Source organism: Cibotium barometz, chromosome 32, assembly GCF_041138505.1.
Source record: "Cibotium barometz isolate CiBa-2024 chromosome 32, ASM4113850v1, whole genome shotgun sequence".
Taxonomy (NCBI): Eukaryota; Viridiplantae; Streptophyta; class Polypodiopsida; order Cyatheales; family Cibotiaceae; genus Cibotium; species Cibotium barometz.
Genome location: NC_141077.1, coordinates 24,116,880 through 24,141,370, shown reverse-complemented (window position 1 = coordinate 24,141,370; position 24,491 = coordinate 24,116,880). Strand labels below are relative to the sequence as shown.

General features: G+C 44.8%; 1 protein-coding gene across 2 annotated transcripts; it reads left to right on the top strand.

The window, feature by feature from the left end:
• Nucleotides 1-2,014: 2,014 nt before the first annotated feature.
• Nucleotides 2,015-23,277, top strand: LOC147619990 (SEC-C motif protein). 2 transcript variants are annotated; one of them, XM_086772116.1, is made up of 5 exons: nt 2,018-2,499; nt 18,642-18,796; nt 18,898-19,059; nt 19,162-19,283; nt 22,950-23,277. In XM_086772116.1, the coding sequence occupies exons 1-5, from the start codon at nt 2,226-2,228 to the stop codon at nt 22,969-22,971; spliced, it is 735 nt and encodes a 244-aa protein (XP_086628242.1). In that variant the 5' UTR covers nt 2,018-2,225; the 3' UTR covers nt 22,972-23,277. The 2 variants fall into 2 exon arrangements, with proteins under 2 accessions (XP_086628243.1, XP_086628242.1); XM_086772117.1 differs by lacking the exon at nt 22,950-23,277 and having other exon boundaries at nt 2,015-2,499; nt 18,898-19,089.
• Nucleotides 23,278-24,491: the final 1,214 nt, after the last annotated feature.

Sequence of the window (24,491 nt, the reverse complement as noted above, 5' to 3'; positions counted from 1 at the left end):
GGCAAAAGTTGGCAAATGCGGCCATGACAACCTTGACCATCTTCAAGCCCATGGTGGATACATGGGAGCTCACGCACACAAGGGATGCATCAATACCCATATTGTGATACATACTATGATTAAGGTTAGGCCTTACACAAAAGCTAGTTCTTTGGATAAAAGATACACTATTGGAGTCCCTTATTGAAGACCAAATCTATAAGCAAGACGTACTGAGCTTCCATAGTAAGTTCATCATCTTGTGATGCAGGCTCTGATAGGCGGCACTTAGCATTTGCAGGTCTTTCTTTTCGAGCATATGTACAAAAATCCAAACCTGAAGCCATGATTGAAATACGACTCTCTCTCTCTCTCTCTCTCTCTCTCTCACACACACACACACACACACACGCACGCGCGAACACAAATGAGAGCAATGAACAAGAAGAGGCAAAGGTTAGCAAGAGACACCAAGCAGACGGGAAGGGAGCAGGCAAAGGCGACAACAACAAGAGGAGAACACGCTAAGCAGGAATAGACGATAGACAGCAAGAAAAGGCGGCAGCCCACTGTAGGACCACGTCACAGCCCACAGCAAAGACAGACGGGAGAAAGGACACCTAGCAGAAGCAGACGACAGTCTGCAAGGAAAGGCAAAAGCTCTCGGAAGACAAAGGCGACAGCCTGCAGCAAAGACTGACAACGGCTTAGAGACTGGCAGGAAGAGGCGAGCTCCCAAACACCATCATTCTCTCTCTCTCTCTCTCTCACACACACACACACACACACACACACACACACACACACACACACACACACACACACACTCAGTCACACACATATATGCGTGCATGTGCACACACACACTCATTTGTGCGCATGCACATGCACATACAAGCACACAAAATAATGGTATTCTAATTGTTAAAAAAACATACTTCACCTCTTTCTTGTGCGTGTATGAGCCAATATAATATAGGATTGGTCTCTTGTGTGTGTCATAGGATAGATGGTGAGAAGGACTAGAACTATAGGATAGATGGTGAGAAGGACTAGAACTATGTCACATAAGTTGCTTTTTGTCCTCCGTGTGATTTAGCGTTATGCATGGTCAAATTCCTTTAGGCCACTGTCAAGTATTTAGAAAATACAAAATTATGAACTGTCTAAAGTCCCTTTGGCATTTTATAAGGTTAGATTTAAGAATGTCCAAAGGATACTAAACTAAGAGTATAGGCGTTCATATATAAACTAATAAATACAACATTTGTGGGGAGAAAAGGTTGTAAGATTGAAACTTACTTATGCATTTGACTTCTATATGTATGCCATGCAAGGAGCACATGACACCTTTCACAAGTCCCTTCTTTTTACCTTTTTGGTTAAATTTGGTAGGCCCTTGTTGGTGGCTTTCTCACTTGCTGCAAATGCCCTTGTTTGTGCATCTAAATACCACTTTGTCTACTAGATATGGGCCTTCTCATGCAAACCCAACTTTATTGCATGTGAACTTTTTAAATGTGCCAAAATTGGAAAAGTTTATTCCCACACTCTAAACCTTCCTAGAGAATATGCCCACCTTTCCATGTTATACTCAATTGTAGTAGCATTTAGTGTGTTGAAAAAACACACTAAATACGGCAAACCTCCCTTAGTTACATGGTGATATAAGTGCACATCTCTAAATGGTTTGACATAAAATTAAAGGCAGACATTAGTTTGTAAATGGTATTGGATTTTACGGGATAGATGCTCTCCCGCTCCTCGAAGTGACAAAAAGCTATAGCAACAATGATGGAAACTTGTTTGAAGGAAGTTCTAAGGCCACCCTATAAGCTTGACGCGTGCAAAATGGGATTGTGCCTTCCACATGACCCTTGGCATAGACATAACTCATCAGGCGTCATGTCCACTCTACTTTGTGTTACACACCTTGGATGAGAGGTGGGCTCAAGTGTGAAACATAAGATGAGAATCACTTACAGGCATAGTTATCTTGGTGTTTTGAACCGGTACCTTGGTATTCATGTATCAAACTTGGTAATTTTGTATCAAAAGCAATGACCAACAAGGAAGGAGATGTCCACTACTTGAAGCTTGTACTACTCCAACTAGGTTGAATGACCGAGGGGGAAGGGCTACTCCAACTAGGTTGTCCCGTGGCACATGAAACCCTCCCAAATTGTCCAATGTTCTGTGGGCTCTGCTGTGTGTGAACCTCCTTTGTGGCATAACACCCCTTGAGCATGAACTTGCTTCGTGGGTTGATTGGGCAGCAACGTGGTGCAGACGCATGGCGACACGTGGAGGCGTGGAAGGAGGGGCGGGGTCACCTGCCCTCTACAGGTAGCCAGTTTGCAAGACGCTTGGCAACATCATCAGAAGATGATGGCAACCCATCGGGCCTCTTCTCTTCTTGGGTCGGCAAAATGAAAGGTGTTTTCAAGGGCAAATCGCCTGCAGAGCCAGCGCAGGAACACCCACCTGCAGAGCCAACGCCACCTGCTTTCACCCTACTCAGTCAGTACACACACCCACTCTCCCATCTGGGGTTAAAAAAAATTACATATTTATTTAAAATAAGGGTATTATTTGATTTCAAATGTCTAAAAACAAGCCTAAAGAAGTTAAAAAAAAATCTTGTTTTTTTTTTCCCATTTGTGTATTGAAAAAACTTAAAAGAAAGGATTTTATGCGACCCATCTTGCTTTCTTTTTTTCCAACCTGTTACATTTTAGTTATTAGGAATTGTCATTTTCTTTTGTGTTCTGCATTCACTTCAATGTACTTTTCTATCCTTCTCCATTATATCATTTTCTTCAAAATGAGTTCAACCATGCATTCTTTTAGCAATCCATTAAAAAAAAACAAGTTCAAAATTTCGGTCCAATATATATACGTGTTATTTCTTTCTTTAAAAAAAAGGAAAGTGGATGATTCATTCATTTAAATTTGCATTTGTGGGGATTTTTGAGATTAATTTTTTCCATGAGTTGTTGTTGTCTTATTTCAATGTGCTTGGGGTAAATATTTAATTTTCCTATTTTATTGATTTTAATGTGAAAGAAAATTTTAAAATTCTTGCACTACATTTTTTATCATCACTTAAAGTCCTAGGCTAACAAGAACACACTCCTTGCTAAACAAAGATGTCATGGCCATATTAAAATATATCATATGCCCATTATGTAAGTTTAATTACCTATTCTTCCATGCACATGGAATCAAAATGGCTGTGCTTTACAAATTTAGTGGGATTGGCTTTGCTTAGATTTATTGCATCCCTACCATCCCCACTTGGCTTGTTCCATTATGGGAGGTGCGGAGGTGGATGCCAAGTTATAGGTGAACTAGTATCACCATCCAAAGTCATGTACTATCTTGCATTGGCAAGATAGGGCGTCTCAGTGTCAATAACAACATTCCAAAGCCCTTTGGTTAAACCAATACATGATGCATCATATAGCACCACAACGGGTAGTTGGTCCCGTCAAGCTTATCTCGAGTGGAAAGCATCCAAATACATCATTGTGCTTGCCATTTCAGCATGCAAATAACAAATCTCTGACACAAAATACAAATATCCCAACAACCTGTATATACTATGAATGGCTACTAAATGCAACCAGGATGGCTATCAGTAGAGAAACCTGTAAGTGTATGAAAAATGGTAGTGTAAGAAATGTTACTAGCAGGGATGCAAAAGTCGATGACGATGTTGATGAAGCTATTGATGATTAGCTCGAAGATGCGATGACAACGGAGAAGTGGCAATGACGGCCCTGTCCGTACACCAAATGTATGTGATTGCAGTGCAGATACAATGTGGAAGCCTTATAGCATGCGAATGAGTCCTAGAATGCGCTTGAAAGGTGCAAAAACCTTGTTAACGTAGTCTGCATACTATACGATATATCTTTGCCACCAAATAGGATGGCTCAATTTGAGACAATCAGAAGAGCAACTCGAGGAGGTGATGACGAGGAGGTGAAGGCAAAGAGAACTTGCTTTGATACCAATTGTTGGAGTGGAGACAAAGGTAGCAACACACACACAGATGCAGCAAGCAAGCAGAGATGGAGACAAGTATAACACTCAAAGTAGATTGATGAGTATGAGTGAAGTACAAGTGAAGTGACATGATAAGGTCACGTACACACGCTCATAAGAGTGTGTACACATGCTCAAGGCTTGCGAGTAGCTCTGAGACTGTTATTTTGGAGTAGGTAGAGCAGCTTGAGGAGCATATTGTTTGCGAATGCATATATATGTCATGCATATGTTTGTCATATGTAGAATGATGCATGGTTTTGTTTTTGGCTAACACAGGTTACGTGTTTCCACTTCGTTTTAGACTTTTGCTGCAGGTTCTGAAGGAACAAGCAAGAGTTGTTTGTCACTCTGATGCGACAGTGTGGCTATTGGCGAGATGTGGCTCGCGTGAGGCCGCGCTTTTCCAAATCTGTGTCTCTCTACGTGTGTGTGGCGATGGCCCCGGGCAACAGCAAAGCCGATCGCAAGGCCGCTCTGGATGTTTAACGTAAGCACTTCCGTGGGCATCATCACGGTCAACAAGCAGCTCATGGCTGTCCATGGCTTTAGTTTCACCACCACATTGACAGGGTTTCCGTTTGGCATGACGACACTTATGACTTTTGCTCTTCGCTGGCTCGGTTACGTTCAGCGCTCAAGTTCGCTCTATGTGCTAACTTCTCCATAGTCGATATGAATGTCAGCCTGATCAAGAGATAGTGGAAACTATAGGGACTCGTGTGTGAGAGGTTGAGGCGTGGCTCTTGGTGCAACCGCTGAGCAAGAAAGAGGATATGTGAACTTCTTGTTGATGGCTGAGAGCTGCTTAGCGTATGGAACAGTTTGGAAACAGGAATAAAGCAAGCAGGGAGGTGTTGTACAGGTGTGCCTTCTCTATGGTATGCTGTGCTGTAATAACGAGAGTTCTCTTTTGGAAGTCCTGGGTGAAACTATAAGGGATCCTATTGGTAGAGGATTCTACAAGTTGTACTTTGTACTCAAATTTGATCAAGTAAAGAAATACCGCAAGGGGCGCCACTGCGTTTTGGGGCCAATCGGTGTCCGTGTAATGTTTGCAGGAGCACTCTAGCTCCCCCTATTTGTTTTCCTTTTCGAGGTTCTCAAGGGTGTTGAAGTGTTTTGTGTGCGAGTGTTTGTTTCACCGCCCGTCAAGTTTTTGAAGGCTGGTTTCATGGTTCCGTTTGCCGAGACATCGTCTACTTTCTCAAGGAGGCGAGCTCGTGGTTGTCACATCAAAAGCTTCAACATGTGGAAAGTGAAACAGGAAGTGCCGGAGAGAGTGCAGGATTGTATGTCTTTGCCTATACGAGGTGAAGAGCAAAAGCTAAAGATGAAGCTTAGGAGAAAAGACACCAAGGACAGGAAGTAGTCAGCCAGGAACAAGAAAGCAGTTGAAGTGTTATGGTGCAAGAGATGGGTTGAAGGCTATGGCTTTCGACACTTTGTCACCAGTGGTATCTTCACGGAGGCTTCATGGGTTCGGAAGGCAGCTTCTTTGTATGTTTAGCAATGGTGATCTACTATGCTTCATTAGGGACTTGTTCTTACCACTTGGGTGGAGTGTAAGCAGGTTTTGGGTGCCTGTGGATGTATCAGATGAGGCTCAGACGGAAGTGGAGGACTTGATGAGGTTCTTATTCTTCAGCAGATACTGGCACACAAGGAAAGAAAGGTACAAGGTAAAGTTTCCCGTCGCTATCTTGTGAAGTTCAAGAACTATTCACCGATGGATGCGAAGTGGATGGAGGAGGGTGACTTAGCAGATTCACCTCTGGTATTGCATCTTTATCTTGATGCCTTTGAGTTGGAGCCGACTCTTGTTACGGCTCATTCAGGTTCAACAGAGCATAGGTCTGGAGCATTGCCTGATGCTTAAGTTGGGTATGGTTCACAGTCGGCCGCACCTTGAACTATAACTGCAACTATGGATGGTTTTTGCCTTTGGAACTAAGGTATGACTGAGGAAGATTGGGATGTTGATCTTTGTCATATGGTTCTTGCTGTTCTTGACCACAGGATTGGTCAATTGGATATTGAGATGATGCTATTTGTGGAGTTGATCTCCTTTGGAATGGCATGGTTTGGTTGAGCTCAAAGTCTGCAGCAACTTGAGCTAACATGTCGAGACTCTATGAAGAACATAAGTCTTGTGAGCAGTCCTAGAGTTGGTTTGGTTCATGGATATATGGATCGAACTCTATTTGTGCATGTATTGATACACTTTCTGAGGTATTATTGTATTCTGGTGCCATTGGATCTTGGTACCCTTGAGAATACATGGGTAATACTCTGGATTGTGTCGTGTGAGGCATGTATATTGGTATGATACATCAAGTACTTTATTATGTTCATGGATGCATCACTGAGTGTGACTCCTATGGGATGGCCATAAGACATATGTGGGAAGTACTTCGTGGATGTATAGTTTAGATGCATTGAGTGCCTTCATATGCTCATGTTGTACCTCCAGTCGTGGGTCCTGCGGGATATCCATGGGTGTAAGGCTTGCGAGTAGCCCTGAGACTGTTATTTTGGAGTAGGTAGAGCAGCTTGAGGAGCATATTGTTTGCGAATGCATATATATGTCATGCATATGTTTGTCATATGTAGATTGATGCATGGTTTTGTTTTTGGCTAACACAGGTTACGTGTTTCCACTTGGTTTTAGACTTTTGCCGCAGGTTCTGAAGGAACAAGCAAGAGTTGTTTGTCACTCTGATGTGACAGTGTGGCTATTTTGTCCAGGATGATTGTTTCATCACCCAGATGCACTGGAGGGGCATTGCTTTTGTCATATGGGGAATCTTTGCTCATACGATGCCTTACTGTGTTATTGAGTGCAATCGAGGACGCTTGCTATTTTTCAAGAGGGGATATGTTACTGTTAGAAGTCATCTCCTGTCTACTTTTATACACCAGGGCCTTTGTTGTGGGTGTGCCCGCCCTTATGAGGTGTTTTATCATTTTTCCTCACTCCCCGTATTTTTTTCCTATTTTTTCCCATTTTCCAGTGGTGTGGAGGGATGCCAGAGGTTGTGTGGAGCACCTAGTGGCTGGCCGACTGTCCCATCAGCAGACGTGTAACTGGCCGACTGCCCATCAGCAAGTGTGGAGTGTTTTATTGTTGGCCGACTTGCTGTATGCAGTCGTGGGCTTCATTTATTGCTGGCCGATGAGCAGTCGTGGAGGTGTTGGGGTAAAGGCGTTATGCCCACCCTTATAGTGTGTACAAGCCCATAAGTTATAGTACATAGTACACTTAGTACTTTTAATGTACTAAGTGCACTATGTGTACTAGTGCAATATACATGTGTGATAGGGGAGTCACACACTCATGCTATTGATGAGTTGACTTATCCCCACAACTCTATCTCTCTCTCTCTCTCTCTCTCCCTTGTTCTTCTCTGTGTATATCTCCCACACATGAATTAACCTAACCCTAATTCTTCCTTCTCCCATCAACTGGTATCAGAGCCATCTGGTCGACTAGGGGTTGACGCTGAGTTTCTTCAGAAATGCGTAGCTGAAGCTGAAGCTGGAGCAGGCCCGTCCTCTCTGTTTGATCTAGCAAAGAAAGCCCACGCTGCCTCGAACTGCAACTGAGGAAAGTCACTACGCAGAAGAAACTCAACAAAGCGAGGAATAGCTGTGCTGCAGCGCCGTTAAGTTCTCTAGGGTCGCCAACGACATCACTCGTTCTTGTGTGCTGGGCGCAAACAGTGCGCCTAGTGGTCATCGCTACTTCCCACCTGGCGTTGAAACACACACAGGCGTGTCAGCGCTGCCAGGCGCCTACAGCAGCGCTCGCAGCAGGGGTCGACTAGGTGTCAGCTCGAAGCTAGGCTGGGCGAGCACGTGGCGTTGAGGCGCCTGGCCACAAGGGAAGACACGCAAGGCGAAGGTAGGCGAGCGAAGCGCACAGCTAGGCGAAGCTAGGCGAACAGGCGTTGGAGTGTTTCGAGCGAACCAATCAGGCGAACGTGCATCTACGTCCATACAACAGCAGGCGTATATGCGAACGTGCAATCAGCCAACACCTTGCTAGAGGTCTCCGCCTCAGTTGTGCAGAAGCCGTTGCTCTTATTGCTTCTCGAATCCACAGCAACAAGCACGAGCAACTGCATAAGCATCAGCACCAAATTCATCAACCCGCCTGCAAATCAGAGAAAAATCAGAAAACTACAAGGTATTCTGCTTCAATTTTTTTTTGGGATTTGCAAATTGAGCGAGTACAGTAATCAATTGAGCAGGTACAGGTGCCAAATTGCTCAATTTTTGAGCAAAATTGGCAAAATTGGGTGACATTGGTCACAATCAGGATCAATTTGCAGGAAATTGGTCACAATCAGGATCAATTTGCAGGAAATTGGATGTCGAAATTTGGGGCTTTTGATGTAATTGTGCAATTAAGCACTCATACATGTTGTATGATGTGAGAAATCGCACATTTGGGCAAAATTGCAGCAAATTGCAGTGCAAATCAAGGGGCTTTTGTGCCGATTTGGTTGATTTGCATGCAGGCAATCGCATTTGATGCTGTGGATAATGTGTTGATGCCTTACAAGCACTCAATGTGCCTGTAAATCAAGGGGCTTTCATGTATTTGATGTATATGTGGCCAGGGGGAAGCATCGTGAACACTCTGGATGCCTTCATGTGCGTCAATGTACCATGTATGATCAAAAATTGATCTTAAATCAAGGGGCTTTTCAAGTTCGTATACTTGTTGAGCTTGGCAAAGCAGCAGGCAAGACATTTATGCCTTGAATCCTCAAAAATCAGCTTGCAGTCAAGGGGCTTTTGCCCAATTTCTGTTCGGGACTGTTGTATGCACTGTACAGGACTGTAAAAGTCTGATTTTCACTCATTTGGACAGCCAGGAGAGCATTTATTGCTATAGTACCTGCTGGTACAGATTTGGCACAGCTTTGTGCAAGTTTTGGCATGGCTGTACACTGTTTTGAGTGACCAAAAGGTTCAATTTCAGCTGTTGTACTTGCCGGTACAGGTTTGGTACATCATTGGTGAGCACTTGGTACTGTTATACAGTACTTTGGAAGGGCAACAGAGCACATTTAAGGTGCTGTCCAAAATCTGCAGCAACCAGATTTTGGTGATTTCATCACATAAAGTGGGAGAAAAGTTGCATTTGTGCTTCCGGAGTGGGAGATAAAGCTTGGGAGAACAACAGTGAGCACTTTGTGTGCTTTTGGTGCAGTGTTTGCACACTTGCAGGGAGTCAAGCATTGACAGGTTGCATTTTGCTATGGCAACCACAGGTGAGAGCTCTTCATTGCTTCACATCAAGAAGCTTGAAGGCTCGCATAATTATGATATTTGGCAAACCCAGTGCTACAATGTGTTGCTCCAGAAAAAGCAGCACAAGCCTATCAAAGAAAGGGGTGTGATGCCCGCTTCTCTTACTGCTGAAGAGTGGGAAGATATGGATGAGCTGGCAAGATCTACTATCATGTTGTCTATGTCAGACTCATTACTTTTCAGCATTCGTGAAGAGAAGACAGCTTGGGGAATGTGGCAGAGATTGCAGGACTTGTATGCCCAACAAAGTGCCTCAAGCAAAGTGTATTGGTTGAAGAAACTCATAGGTCTTCAGATGAAGGAAGGGGCGTCTATGACAGCCCATCTAAATGAGTTTAATGGTATTGTCAGCCAAGTTATAAATCAAAAGTTGGCAATGGACGATGAGTTCAAAGCCACTATTCTGTTATGCACTTTGCCAGAGAGTTGGAACACATTCAGGACAGCCACTAGCAATTCGCATGCTATGCTGTCATATGCAGATGTTGAGGGTGCTCTTCTTCAAGAAGAGATGAACAGGAAAAACAACTCTGTTGGAAAGTCCAATGCAATGAATGCACGTGGGAGATCCCAACAAAGGGGAAAAAGCCAAGAAAGGGGAAGGAGCAAGTCTCGCTCCAAAAAGGATTTGGAATGCCATTATTGTGGCAAGAAGGGACACATCAAAAAGCAATGCTACAAATGGAAAAATGATCAAAAAGAAAAGGGAAAAGGCAAAGACAAAGACAAGGATGAAGCCAAAGATGTAAAGCCAAAGGGCAAAAGTGGAGTCAAGATCGAAGAAATCAATGTGTCACATGCAGGTGGCAGTGAGGATGAGGTCCTCTTTACGTCTTCACTTGATGCCCATTCACTTCTTACAGGTGGTCATGGTATGCACTCATGGATCATTGATTCAGGTGCCTCCTTTCATGTCACAGGTTGCAGAGACTTGTTTGTCAGGTATACTGCTGGCAATGAAGGAGTGGTTTATTTGGGTGATAACCATGCATGCAAGATTCTTGGCAGAGGTGATGTAAGGCTTGTATTTTCAGATGGCTCACAGCTTATGCTCCATGATGTCAGGCATGTGCCTGAGATCAAGAAGAACCTGCTTTCTACTGGACAGCTTGATGATGCTGATTATGTTACCACATTTGGTAGTGGAAAGTGGAAAATTAGTAAGGGCTCACTGGTTGTTGCCAGAGGCTCTAAGGTGGACACTCTTTACTTTATGCATGCAGGTGTTTGTCACCATGCTAATGTAAATGCAACCGAGCTGCCGGAAATCTCTATGTGGCATAGCCGGTTGGGACACATGAGTGTCAAAGGAATGGAGCAATTGTCTCGTTTGGGTTACTTGCCTTCTCTAAAGTTTTCAAGTTTTCAGTTTTGTGAGCATTGTATATATGGCAGGCAACTGCAGTGCCCCCACAAGAAAGCTCTTGGACAGAAAGATGCTCAGTTAGAGCTTGTGCATACAGATGTATGTGAGATGCCTCAGCTTTCTTTGGGAGGGGCAAAATATTTTGTCTTTTATTGATGATGCCACACGCAAGGTGTGGGTTTATCCTCTTCGTTTGAAGAGTGATACATTCTCAGTGTTTCAGAAGTTTGTTGCTCTTGTTGAGAATCAAACTGGCAAAACACTGAAGGCTTTGCGTTCCGACAATGGTGGAGAGTATATGTCCAAACAGTTTCAGGACTTTTGTGATGCTAAAGGCATCAAGAGGGAGCTCTCTACTCCTTATGATCCTCCACAAAACGGGACAGCAGAGAGGATGAACAGGACCATTCAGGAGAAGGTCCGTTCTATGTTGTCACATGCTGCGTTACCTCATGGTTTTTGGGCTGAAGCTGTTATGACAGCCGTTCACCTTATAAACAGGTCACCTAACACGAGGCTTGGTGGGAAAGTGCCAGAAGAAGTATGGACAGGGAAGCCTCCGTCATACAAGCACTTGAGAGTGTTTGGTTGCGTTGCGTACGTGCACATACGCAGGGAAATGCGCACCAAACTTGATCCTAAGTCTCACAAATGCATATTCCTAGGATATGGTGACAGAGGTGAAATGGGGTATAGACTTTGGGATCCCGTGAATAGAAAGATTATACGCAGCAATGATGTCATTTTTGATGAAACATGCATGTATAAGGAGCCTGCAAGGCAACAGGAGCCTGGCAGAGTCATCTTTGATGATGATGGACATCATGGACAACAACAAAGGGCTGTAAATCAGCCATTACAGCAGGAAAACCAGCCCTTAAATGGTGCTGAAAATGGTCCAAATGGACAGCCAGAGATGGCAGAAGATATCCCTATGGATATATCACAGTTGGAGGAGATACCGGGCATGATTTTTCAGCCTTATGGCATGGAACAGGAGCCACCAATGGGTGATATGCAGGCTGGACAGCAACCTGCAAATGATGGTCATTGGGTACGGAGGTCCACTAGACCCTCCAGAGCCCCTGACAGGTTTGTTCCAGGGGTTGACTACTTGATGCTCACTGACTGTGGGGAGCCCTCATGTTATAAAGAGGCTTTACAGAGGGCAGACAAGGCTCTTTGGGAGCGTGCCATGAAGTTAGAGATGGATTCTCTACATAAAAATGGAACTTGGAAGTTGGTGCATTTGCCTGCAGGCAAGAAGGTTTTGCCATGCAAGTGGGTATACAGGCTCAAAGTTGCATCTGATGCAAAGCCAAGATACAAAGCCAGGTTAGTGGCTAAGGGCTTCAAGCAGGAATATGGTGTGGACTTTGATGAGATCTTCTCTCCAGTGGTCAAAATGACCACACTTAGAGCTGTGTTAGCTTTGGTTGCACATGATGATCTGGACTTGATTCAGATGGATGTGAAGACTGCTTTTCTTCACGGTGATCTCCATGAGGAGATATATATGCAGCAGCCAGAGGGTTATGCAGTGAGTGGAAAGGAGAAGCTTGTATGCAAGCTGAAAAAGAGTCTTTATGGGCTCAAACAGGCACCAAGAGAATGGTATCATAAATTTGATACATTCATGAAATCTCAGAAGTTCAGGAGAAGTGACATAGATCACTGCTTGTACACCAAGAAAGCTTTGGATGGCAGTCTATTGATCCTCATCTTGTATGTTGATGATATGTTGATTGCCGGGCAATCTCGTAAGGAGATGGATACCTTGAAGCAGAGGCTGCATCAAACCTTTGATATGAAGGATTTGGGTGATGCAAATCAGCATGTGTTGTATTTGTCTCAGAAGGAATACATTGGCAAAGTTTTGCAGAGGTTCAATATGGACGGGGGGAAGAAGACTAGTACTCCTTTGCCTCCATATGTGAAACTCAGTGCTATGGACAGCCCACAGTCGGATAGAGGCAGGGCTGATATGGCCAAGATTCCGTATGCTTCAGCTTGTGGCAGTCTCATGTATGCCATGGTTGCTACTAGGCCGGACATTGCATTTGCAGTGGGAGTGGTATCTAGATACATGGCCAACCCTGGCAAGAAGCATTGGGAAGCAGTGAAAGGTGTCATGAGATACCTGAAGGGCACACAGGATATGTGCATTTGCTTTGGCAAACAGGATGCATTAGTGCATGGTTACACGGATTCGGATTATGCCGGTCATCCAGATAACCGGAAGTCTACTACCGGTTATGTTTTTACATTCACAGGAGGTGCTGTGCCATGGATATCCAGGATGCAGAAGTGCACAGCCTTATCTACTACAGAGGCCGAGTATATTGCAGCCACAGAGGCTTGCAAGGAGGCATTATGGCTATCTCGGTTAGTGGTTGATTTGGGTTATACAGGGGATATTCCATTGTTGCATTGTGACAGTCAGAGTGCCATCCAGTTGGCAAAGAACCCTGTCTTTCATGCAAAGACGAAGCATGTGGATGTGAAGTATCACTTCATCAGAGAGGTGATAGAGAACAAGCAAATTCAGCTTGTTAAGATTCATACGGATGACAACCCGGCTGATGTGTTGACAAAGAGTTTGCCTCCGGAGCGGTTTGCTCATTGCAGACACTTGATGGGCATTGGATGAGGCCAGTTTCAGCCTTGATATGGCCTTGTATATTATCATGTACATGCTGATTTTTCTTTTCCTTCATTTAAGGGCACTTTGCCTTTAAGTGGGAGGTTGTTGGGGTAAAGGCGTTATGCCCACCCTTATAGTGTGTACAAGCCCATAAGTTATAGTACATAGTACACTTAGTACTTTTAATGTACTAAGTGCACTATGTGTACTAGTGCAATATACATGTGTGATAGGGGAGTCACACACTCATGCTATTGATGAGTTGACTTATCCCCACAACTCTCTCTCTCTCTCTCTCCCTTGTTCTTCTCTGTGTATATCTCCCACACATGAATTAACCTAACCCTAATTCTTCCTTCTCCCATCAGGAGGGCCACCAGTGCTGGCCGACTGCTCACATGGGGCATATAAATAGGCCCCATGCCCCCACCACTTCCTCATTCAGTTTTCTGCGGGATCTTGTGTATAGAGAAGAGTTTACACACCTATCTCTCTGTGTTTCTTGTGCTGCTATTTTCTGCATTCTACTTGCTCTTGTCTACCCAAGTTTGGTTATCATTTCCGCTGCATATTCTGACATGGTATCAGAGCCCTAGGCTCGTGATAGATCTTGGGAGTTTTTTTGAGCAAGAGGAGGATTGTTAGGTTGCTGATTGGTGGACTGTTTTGGACTGTTTGGGAAGATAAGGTGCAAGAGGAAGGCGGGCTAAGGTGCTGGACAGCCACTTGCAGGTTTTTACAGATTTTTTTTTCCCACCCACCCACCCTTTCAGGTTACTCCCCGCGATGGCAGATTTACTAGAGATGGCTAAATATGTGAAGATTCCGACTCTCCCCACGTTCCTAGTGGATCGTCAGTTGGACGGGTCCAATCATGGCATCTGGAAGGTCATGATGGAGTCTGTGCTGGAGTCATATGACCTTGCTGATTTTATCATCATCGGGGTTCCACGGCCGGAAGCAGAGGAAGGGGAGTTACTGTCGACGAGGAAGGACGGAGAGGCACTCTCTCTCTCTCTCTCTTCCCAAGAGCAAGTTATAGTGTTTTCTTAAGTTGACATCCAAATTTTCACTATAATATTCAAAAGGTTTTCTTTCGTTTTATCTATTCTTAGGAAGCTTACACTACTGGCCAACGGTCGAAAGGCCGGAATAACAATAAGGGCAAAGGGAAGGCTTCACCAAAGAAGTCTTCTGAGAAGAAGCCTAATTCAGAACGAGAGAAGCTGAAGGCCGAAAGATCCTGTAATGATTGTGGCGAGAAAGGCCACTATTAGAGGAAGTGCCCTTAGCGGACAGGGAAGAGTGCTGATTCCTCAGCCTCAGCTGCAAAGACTCCGGCATTTGTGCACTTAGAGATGGTGGACTCCGACGATTCATCATCTTCGAGCGAGGAGGCAGTTGGCTTCACCGCGAAGGATACCCGGGAATGGATTCTTGACAGTGGTGCTTCCAGGCACATGACTCCATCCCGTGACTTCTTTTTGGATCTGAAACGGCAGTCAGGTCGCATATTTATTGGCGACAATTCCACTATCCCGATACATAGTGAGGGCCGGATGGAGATTATTCCCGACGGCAAGGGGGGCAAGCATGCTTCCCGTGTTCTTTATGTCCCTGCTTTGGGTTTTCATCTTCTGTCAGTGCATGAAGTATGCAAGACTGGCTTTCGGGTGGAATTTGAGGAGCATTCAGTTGCTCTAAGGGACCGTGAGACTGGCCAGGTTGTTTGGGAAGGCGGTGTGGAGAATGGTATCTACAAGCTCTCATTGACAGGTTCTCAGGTGTCGGCGATTTGTGGCACTTTCGTTTTGGCCACTTAAATGTGGATGCATTGAGGCGAGCTTTCCGAGACCAGATGGTGGTTGGCTTGCCAGATGTGGGTAGCAGGCAAGGGCGTTGCAGTTCTTGCATACGTGGTAAGCAGCACAGGGAATCCTTTCTGAAGTAGGCTTCCAGGCGGGCTTCGAAACCATTGGAGTTGATTCACACTGACTTGTGTGGACCTCAGCAGACACCATCTTTGGGAGGATCTCTCTACTTTATGCTGCTTGTTGATGATTGTACCAGATTCACGTGGGTCTACTTTCTTTCCCAGAAGGACCAAGCTTTTGCTCGGTTCAAGGATTGGCACGTGATGGTGGAGAAAGAGTCTGGATTTCAGGTCGAGACTCTCCGGGCTGATAAAGGAGGTGAATTCTCCTCGACTGTATTTCTCAGATTTTGTGCAGATCATGGCATCAAAAGGGAACTGGCCAATACTGGATCGCCTTTGGAGAATGGAGTTGTCGAACGCAAGAACAGGACTGTGGTGGAGAAGGCGAGGACCATGCTGGAGCATCGTGATCTTCCTCGTCCACTTTGGGGAGAGGCTGTGGCAACGGCTGTCCATACTCTCAACTGATCTCCAACGACTTCAGTACCCCATATGACTCCATTTTAGGCATACTTTGGTAGGAAACCTGATGTCTCGCTCTTCCGTGTCTTTGGGAGTGACGCGTATGTACATATTCCGAAGAAGCAGAGGGGGAAGCTTGACTCCAAGTCCCGCAAGCTTGTATTTGTGGGGTATAACTCTCTTTCCAAGGGATACAGGTTGTAAACTTGTATGATCCAGACAGGAACGAGATTGTTGTCAGCCGGGATGTGGTCTTTGACGAGCATGTTCCAGTATCCACAATATCCACTGTCGAGGAGCCGCCACTTCTTGGAGATCCAGAGGAGTCTGTCCAATCTTCATGTGGATGTGCAAAATTACAAACCCGCTGACCTTACCTCGGCAATTGCATATGCGGAACGCATGGTAGACCTTAACGAACACCTCGCTAGGACCTCCTCCTCAGCTAGGACGTCCACCCTTTTAAACTCCAAGCAAAAGTCATCGCTCCTACAACAATCGTGGCAACACCCCTTCCTCTAGCGGTGCTTCAAATCGATTCAATTTTGAAACAAGTTTCCACCAAAAACCTCGCTGTCAGCACGGAGGCTATTGAGGGTGTCCAGATTTTTGAGTTTATGCGGGAGTGGGACCATGACATTTTCTTTTCCTCTAGTCCCACCGTACTCCCACGGGTCTTTCATGGCACCATGATGCTCCTCAATGGTTGAGATCACTTTACATTATTCTATTCCGGCTTATAGCTGTGATTGTTGTATGCCTTTTTTCATACTTAATAGAAGTCTCTTCTTTGAAAAAAGAAAAAAAATAGAGAGAGAGAGAGAGAGAGAGAGAGAGAGAGAGAGAGAGAGAGAGAGAGAAATGAAATGAAATGATATATTAACGTCCTCAAAAGGCCAAAATGACCTATGAGACCAAAAAGGTTACAACAATTGGTGGATCTGATACAATGTCTGTGTAAGAAAAGCTAAAACAACTAAACAACTAACTGAAACTGAAACAATAACTATGAGGAAAAGGAAGGTACTAGGAGCTCCTAATGGATAACATCTGGGAAGGAAAACTCCAGATGTATTAACGTCTACTAGAGGCCGAACTCGGCCTATGAGACAAATCAATGTACAACTGTCAATGTCCTCTGATGTCCAGAGGACCCTAACTCTTGACCTGCCCCAAAAGGGGGTCAAATGATCTACCAATGAGCAAAAACTTGCCTTTTCTAGGCTCTTTGAAGACTTATTCAATTGGCCGATTGCTGGTCGGCCAGTTCCATGGACAGGTGTGCCACCTCCAACTTGCTAACTGGGTCCTCGTCCACAGATAAGCCTTCGCATGCTTGTCAAAGCTGCTACTGATCCTACTGTTTATCTGCTGGCTAATCAGGGACTAGCACTTGGAAATCAGCCATGTCCATGTGTGCAGATGACACATGCTCTTCAATTCATGGGAACAATCTAGCCTTGTTTTCTTAATCTCTTGTCCACTATAATTTTCAATCATTATCCCCAATCATGATGTCACACTTCGTTTTGATTCTCCCTACATCTTGGAAATTTAGGTCTTGGGCTTTTGCATTCTTCTTGATTCTTCTTACACTGGGCTCATCATTCTTCTCAGGCAACCTCCTGGGCTTCTCGTTCTTGACGGTTTTGGGGTTGCGGATGGCTCCCATGCTTCTTGATCTTGACGGTATTGCTCCTCTCAGAGCACTTGACTCATCCCCACATAGAGAAAAACATAGATCTCGGATACCAATGTAACATGCTAAGTGAAAGCATGCTGATTACGTGCTGTGGTCAACGCTACTTAGTGCACAAACTGAACATGCTCAGACAGAAGGGAAGAGATTTACCTAATTTATTGTATATATTTAACTGAGTGAATTAATATTACAATGACTACTCAGATCTCAGCTTCTGAATGTTGTGCTTTAAGCCATTGATGCATGTGACTTGGCTGTACTGGTTGCTCCAAGTTGTAAAGTGCTGAATTCAGAGATCTAACTGCTTGAGTTGGTCAGCCTTTTGCAAGCCCAAAAATTATGTCATGATAGTCATTTAACGTGTTCATACTAACGCTTTCATACTGGGCTAGGAAGGTGCGCAACCCTTGGCTCCTTCGCCACTCTGGTTTATACATTCTTAGGCTTCCCAAAACTGGTCCAAAACTGCCCTTAAACTGTAGGAATATGTCTGTGTGTCACCAAATTAATTGGTGCATGTGACATGCAGCAGCCATGGCACTACGAGCAGTACTTTCTAGCTCATGAGAGCTACCAATCAAGTCGCCATGGGAGTTGGCATCGCTGTTCGAGTTGCAATCGACATTTGGATGGGTGCTTTCATCATCGGCAGCAGTCCCCGTCATGCAATCCCTTTTCCTCTTGTTCTTGCTTATCCCTTGTTCCTCACGGTGCTACTTTTGGGATCTAGGGATCGATTGACTCACATGCCACATGAGAAGCAGTTCCAGTTTTTGAAGCCGCTCAAGCAGGCGGTTATCAACTAGGGAGATGTTAGGCACCCTTGTTGCAAGAGGTGGTTTGGTTGTTTGTTGACATGGAGGTGGAGCTCAAGGAGGAGGTGGAGCAACCATACTATTTTGAGCATTGCTCCTGATCTCATCAGAGCTGCAAATTAAGTTACCATGGGAGCCAGCGTGAGAGTTGCCGTTTGAACAGCAATCGGCATTTGGATCGATGTTGCATCATGATTTTGCAGCTAGTTGCGGTTTTCCTATTCTCTTTTCTAGGTTGATGCTGCTGTGGCGTTGAGTTCTTTTGTCTCATTGTTTCATATTTTGCACATACTCATACATATGTACATGGTGTATATTGCATTGGCATGAACAGCAGTAATCAAAATGGAGTCTCCATTGTGCAGCCTGTGCAGATGAGATGAAAAAAGTTCGGCGTGTTGAAAAACTCACAAAATTACTCAAAATGCAACCTCGTGTGAGCGAGGGGACAGTCAGAGAGGCATTGGACAAGTACGAAACCATATTACGAGCCCTTGCAAAACATGACCCAACTGGGCAAGTATGCGTTTTGCTGTGCAAATAGTAGTATCAATGTTTTATGAGTGATAAAGGAGAAAACTGTAGTCTGTAATAATGTTTTCTTATAGTTGCCATCTTCAGCATTTGGATGCAAAGCAGAAAGCAGAAGTAGCGACACAATGTGGTTGCACCATTCAGGACATAAACAGAGTGCTTACAAAATATGACTGGATGAAGGAGGCACACACAAAGGTGCTGCAACTGAAGGAGAAAGGGGAGGGACTTCCAAAGACAATGGAAGAGGCATGCATGGCTTGCCTTCTCACTGGATAAGTGTGTTCTCATTGATTTTCACCCTTTTTTCTTTTTGTTCGAACTGCAGAGTTTTCTCTTGGTTAAATGCAGATGGAGAAGCTGCTGGTGGGTAGTTCTCCTCTCAAGCATAATTTGTCTCAGAGTCCAAGCAGAAGTGTAGAAGTTGGTCGGAACGCTTTGTGCACATGTGGATCGGGAAAGAAGTATAAAAGGTGGGCTCAAGTTTGTGTGCAAATTACATTCTTTGCTGGATATTAGGGTACAATGTGTAATTGTTTACTTGATTAGGGTGCAATATTCACAGTGAAGGCTGAATATGGTGGGCATTGGCTCATGAGTCTGAGTGGATCATATTCTGTGAATCTTATTGAGCACATTCTTTAATGTTTGAGCATATGGTGTTTAGGTTAGTGATTTTTAAGGCTTCTCCCCACTCAAAGCATTTAAGCTCTAGCTCAACAATGTGGAGTTGCTTAAGCCGAAGCTAAATACTACTTTAATTTCATGACGTGTAGCCATGTTTAAGTAGCCTGGCCACCCACAGGAGACCTGCTTTGAACACCGGATGGTGGGGCCATTGGAGGCAAGATGGTTTGTAGATGGCATAGGTTTGTTGGGCACACTGCCAAATAGGATACATGCAAGTGTGGACTGACATGCCCATATCACGTTGTAGTAAGGGCTGAAGGACATACTTCCCTTTCCTTGGATTGTGAGGCTTGAATGGGTGCACAAAACCTTTAGTCTATTTTTTGGTCCTATATTACCCACGGTTGGTGGTGTGGTCATATGGGCTCAACATGCAAATGACCACAAATAGCCAACGTAACTGACCTAGACTGAAGGCTATGTAGGCCCCTGGCAGAGCCCTTCATCTTTTGTTCATCTACCTTCATTGTATTTGCACCCCTTGTATCCTTTCCACACATAGCCTCTGTCTCAGTAGCTCGTGTTGAGCCATTGAAGCTCCCCTCATAGGAGCACACTTGTGGGGAGAAGCAATCGATCTAGAATTCACTACTATTTTCCATCTTTGCTATTGTGCAATTTGTGCTTTCATTTTGCATGTGAAAGATCTTGCATATGAGAGCATTTTTCTGTGTACATTACATGTTCTAATTTCCTATAGAGTCACTGGTTACCACATGTGGGTGTTGAATTGAGGGCTTTTAGCTTAGATAGCTTGCACATGCTTTTCTGCAGAGTACTACATATCAGCGAAGGATAGAGAAGGTTACAATCCACGTGATATCTGCATCAAGCATTGGCTAGAGATTGGAGCAAATTTTGCCAGCTGCACCCTTTATGACACTTGGAGCTGCAATATCTAGACACCAATTCTATGCTATATGTCACCAGAAATTAATGTGACAATGCTAGTTCACACTGATAAGCTCTATCCCAAGTACCTACGATCGTTCACAAAGGCCGGGTGCTTCATCCCTTATAATTGCTCCATGATCCTAAAATTAATGTAACACCTTGTCAGATTAACCCTTACACAAACAATCACTCAACAGCTACACAAGGCCAAACCCATACTGCAACCCAAAAAACAACATACACTCTGAGCGGCGGAAGCAGCTCTGCAACGGGCGACTGGTGGCCGGCAGCATCATGCAAACAGCTGCATGGCGGTGGTTGTACGGTCAGTGGCGGAGGTGGGCGTTGGAGTTGTAGATGTTGTGCTGATGTGGCGCAGCCAGGTGGGAGCAGAATGTGACGGATAGTGAGACGGTGGCATCACTGATGGGCGACAGGCTGAAACACTAAAATCAGAGAAACCCTAAGAATGCTTTGATACCATTTGTAGATTTAGGGGTTGCACAACAAAGGGAAAAGCTATGATCACCATGGTGTGTGTATGTGCGTGTGTGTGCACAGAGAGAAATGAAAATGAAATCTGTATTAACGTCTTCGAAAGGCCAAAATGACCTATGAGACCAAAAGTTACAATAATCTGGTCAGATGAAGTACAAATGTCAGTGGTGTGTAACAGAAAAAAGTGAGAAAAGGTCTAAAGATCTATAGATCTAGAGATCACGAGTAACATGGGAAAATGGGAAACATGGGAAAACTGGGAAGCTACTATGTTACAACCTTGTGTTTTTCTCTTGACAGTATGCAAGTGTCCACTGGAACATGGTGGTCAGTGTGCAGGGCACAAGCGCAAGCAGGACCTTTGCCAAACAGTCACACTTGGGGTCAAAATTTTGAAGGACCTTTTTCTTAACCCCATGTGAAAAGGGGGGGACAAAGGATTTAAAGATTAAAAAAACCAATCCCCTTTTGGGGAGCATCGTGGCCTTTTTTTTAAAGAAAAAAGGCCTACGTTATTTTTAGAGGAATCGGGCCAGCTCGTGGTTTTTTGGGGGGGGGGCTGACGGGCTGAAGCTGCGGCACATGTTCTCTCCCTCTTTCACTTGGCACACGGAGGACTGGATTGCTTGCTGAGGGGGCACACACGCTTATGGCGGGGCTGGCGGCTGCAGAGAGAGGCTTCTTTCTTGGTGAAAAGCAGACAGGGCAGAACAGCACTTACACGCCTTCTTCTTCTTTCCCATGAGGGGGGGGGGGGCTGGTGGGCTGGGCTGCAGGAAAAGGAGAGCTGAGCAGGGAGCACAGAGTCCAGCTGGACAGCAGGCTCATCCACGGGCTTCTCTCTCCCTCTCTTGCTACAAGTCGGGTAGCAGCACACACAGGGCCCTTTCTTTTGTGCAACAGACCGGCGGGCTGAACTGCCATGTCTCTCTCTCTCTTGCTAGGAGGCGGGGCTGGATTGAGCACGCTTTCTCTCTCTTTGAGGACTGGCAGGGAGCGTCGGGTTGGACAACAGCCTTGCCCATGAGGGATGGAGGCAAATGGAGAGTATGATTGCCCGCATGATTCGGAGCAAATCATCAGTACCACATGAGATTGTTCGGGCTGAGCTGGGTGCCGCACCAGTAGTGACCGAGGCCCTATTCCAAGTAGTTACCTTTTTACAGCGGCTATGGGAGCTCCCTCAGCAGAGGTACTCCCGATTGGCCTACTCCTTGGGGAGAGGTGGGGGGTTTTTCGGTGGATCCCTAGAGACACCTTGGTTGGCTATTTAGATTCAATGTGGACATACATAACTTCTGAGCAGCAAGTGGCAGCTTTTCTTGTTTGCTCGGGTGATTAGCCAAATCTAGCATCTGATTTAGAGTTTTTTCTGGTCAGGAGAGGATGGTAACTGTAGAGCCAAGGTGCAATGACACACCATCGTCGTGCAGTCAGTGCCACGAGATTATTTAGGGATTGACCACCCCTATTGCTGAGTTCACTCACTCTATATGGACTGGCCTTATCAACACTCTTGGTGGCCGGTAGAGCATGTCCAGGGCAATTCAAGGGCGATGCAAGTGAGACGGGCAGCTTTCTGCACATCTAGTGACATTGCCCATCTTGACCAGAGCGAAGGGTGGTATCATTTGGCATTCCAGGCTGTTTGTGTGGTCCCCTTATTTACAGGCTTTACCTCTTTGTGAGGATTGATCTCTTTCCATTCAGATGTACTTTTTCTTTATTGATGGAAGTAACTTTTCCACCTCGTGGCTCAGCTCATCATACCACTTATTTAGGGAATATGCCTTTTGGATTAGCTTGGTGTGGATCTAGTAATAGGAGGACAACTCTGTTAGAATCTAGATTAGGAAAGCAGTGGCTAGTTTGCAGGCCACCTTGGAGGTGATCACAAAAAAAGAAACCTGTTTGTGAGCTGACGCATGTTGGCAATTGTGACTGTGTGTGTGTGTGTGTGTGTGTGTGTGTGTGTGTGTGTGTGAGAGAGAGAGAGAGAGAGAGAGAGAGAGAGAGAGAGAGAGACATCATTTTTTGTTTTCTTTTCTTGTGTACAGGTGTTGTGGAAGGGGAGCATGATATCTTGAGCAGTTCTCGAAAGTTCATTGAATGCTTAGGATAATTAAATGGCTGTGGCAATCTTTTTGATGCAATTTTAAATGTTCTTTTCTTTTCACACAAGCAGCTGAAAACGCCTTACTAAAATGCATATTGAATTTTCTCTCTCTCTAATTCCCTGTACGAGGTTGGAGGTATATTGATTCCTATGTGCAACATAGGGTTTTATCCTCATTACATGTAGTATGTCAAGGATGTACTGTAACACTTTTAGTCTCATAGACTCTTTGGGTCTTTTGTAGAGGTTAATATAACTTTCTGTCTTTCTCATTATGGATGTACATTGATGTACTGGTCTGTATGAGGTTGGAGACATTGACTTGTATGTGCAACATAGAGGGCTTTATCCTCATTACATGTAGTATCTCACGGATATACTGTAACGCTTCTGGTCTTGGGTCTTTTGTAGAGGTTAATATATTTTTCTTCCTTTCTCATTATGGATGTACATTGATGGACTTTCATTGGTTCCACTGTCTCTTCGGAGAGGGGTTTGGACCCTTATCCAGGATTGTGGATTATCCAAATCAGCAGTGCCTAGGCCTCTTCCTACCAGAGCTTCATCACCACAAAGACTTACTGATTAGATAGTCAAGACCTCATGGGAGACAAGCATGGGATGCACTTGTGTCGAATTTCCGTTTGAAAATCCCTAGTCAAGTACTCTTCGACGCTATTACGAGGCTATCTCAAAAAGCGATAATTCTTTTTTCTCGTGGTAAAATGCCTATTTCAGCAGGTATTGGTCAATGGATAAAAGCCATGCTTGGTGGATGTTTTGTGGAAGGGGTTTACACTGCAGCAAGAGGTTTCTATGAGGTCATTCTCACTGAATCAGAGCATAAACAAATGCTATTGGAAAAGTTGTCCTTGTTTTAAATGGTACATGTGTACCCTTGGTCGTCCCACCAAGGACTATTAGAATTTCATTTGAAAAACGTGGGCTGTTAGGAGATGTTTGGACAGGAAAAACAGCAAGTTTACTCATTTGCATAAGCTACAGGTGGAGTACATGCCAAGAGCAAGAGTCCCAAGGTTGGCTGGCTGCTATTTCTCTTTCTCTCTTTACAGGGCTGGCCGACTGCATCTACAGGGCTGCAGGCTGTTAGATTTGTTTCCAGAAGCTGGCGCATGGCTGTTGGGACTGTTTTTGTGCTACTCTGTTGAGAACAGGACTTGGACGGAGTGAACAGAGCCTCAACAGGAGCTGGCCAACTGTTGTAAGAGCCATTATTGGCTGTTTTTACAGGTTTGCAGGAGGTTTCTCGCGACGAAACTTGAGCAAACATGTCCCTAGACAAGTATCAGGCGTGGGGATGTGATCTGGTGGAACCTGTGGGTAGCCAGTGAGCCAAAACCATGGCTGGTTATTGTTTTGCAGGTTTGGGACAGCACTTTGTTAGGGGGTTGGTGACCACTATCAAAGTATAGGAGTGGTTGGTGATCACTCTACCCTGGTTGGTGACCGAGGGTATTTCTAC

Excerpts from the sequence above, each read along its gene's own strand:
- LOC147619990 (XM_086772116.1), top strand. The coding sequence starts at position 2,226 with ATGAACTTGCTTCGTGGGTTGATTGGGCAGCAACGTGGTGCAGACGCA. Across the intron at positions 2,500-18,641 it reads ACCTGCTTTCACCCTACTCA|CCTGTGCAGATGAGATGAAA; the intron begins GTCAGTACACAC and ends TCCATTGTGCAG. Across the intron at positions 18,797-18,897 it reads AACATGACCCAACTGGGCAA|CATTTGGATGCAAAGCAGAA; the intron begins GTATGCGTTTTG and ends TGCCATCTTCAG.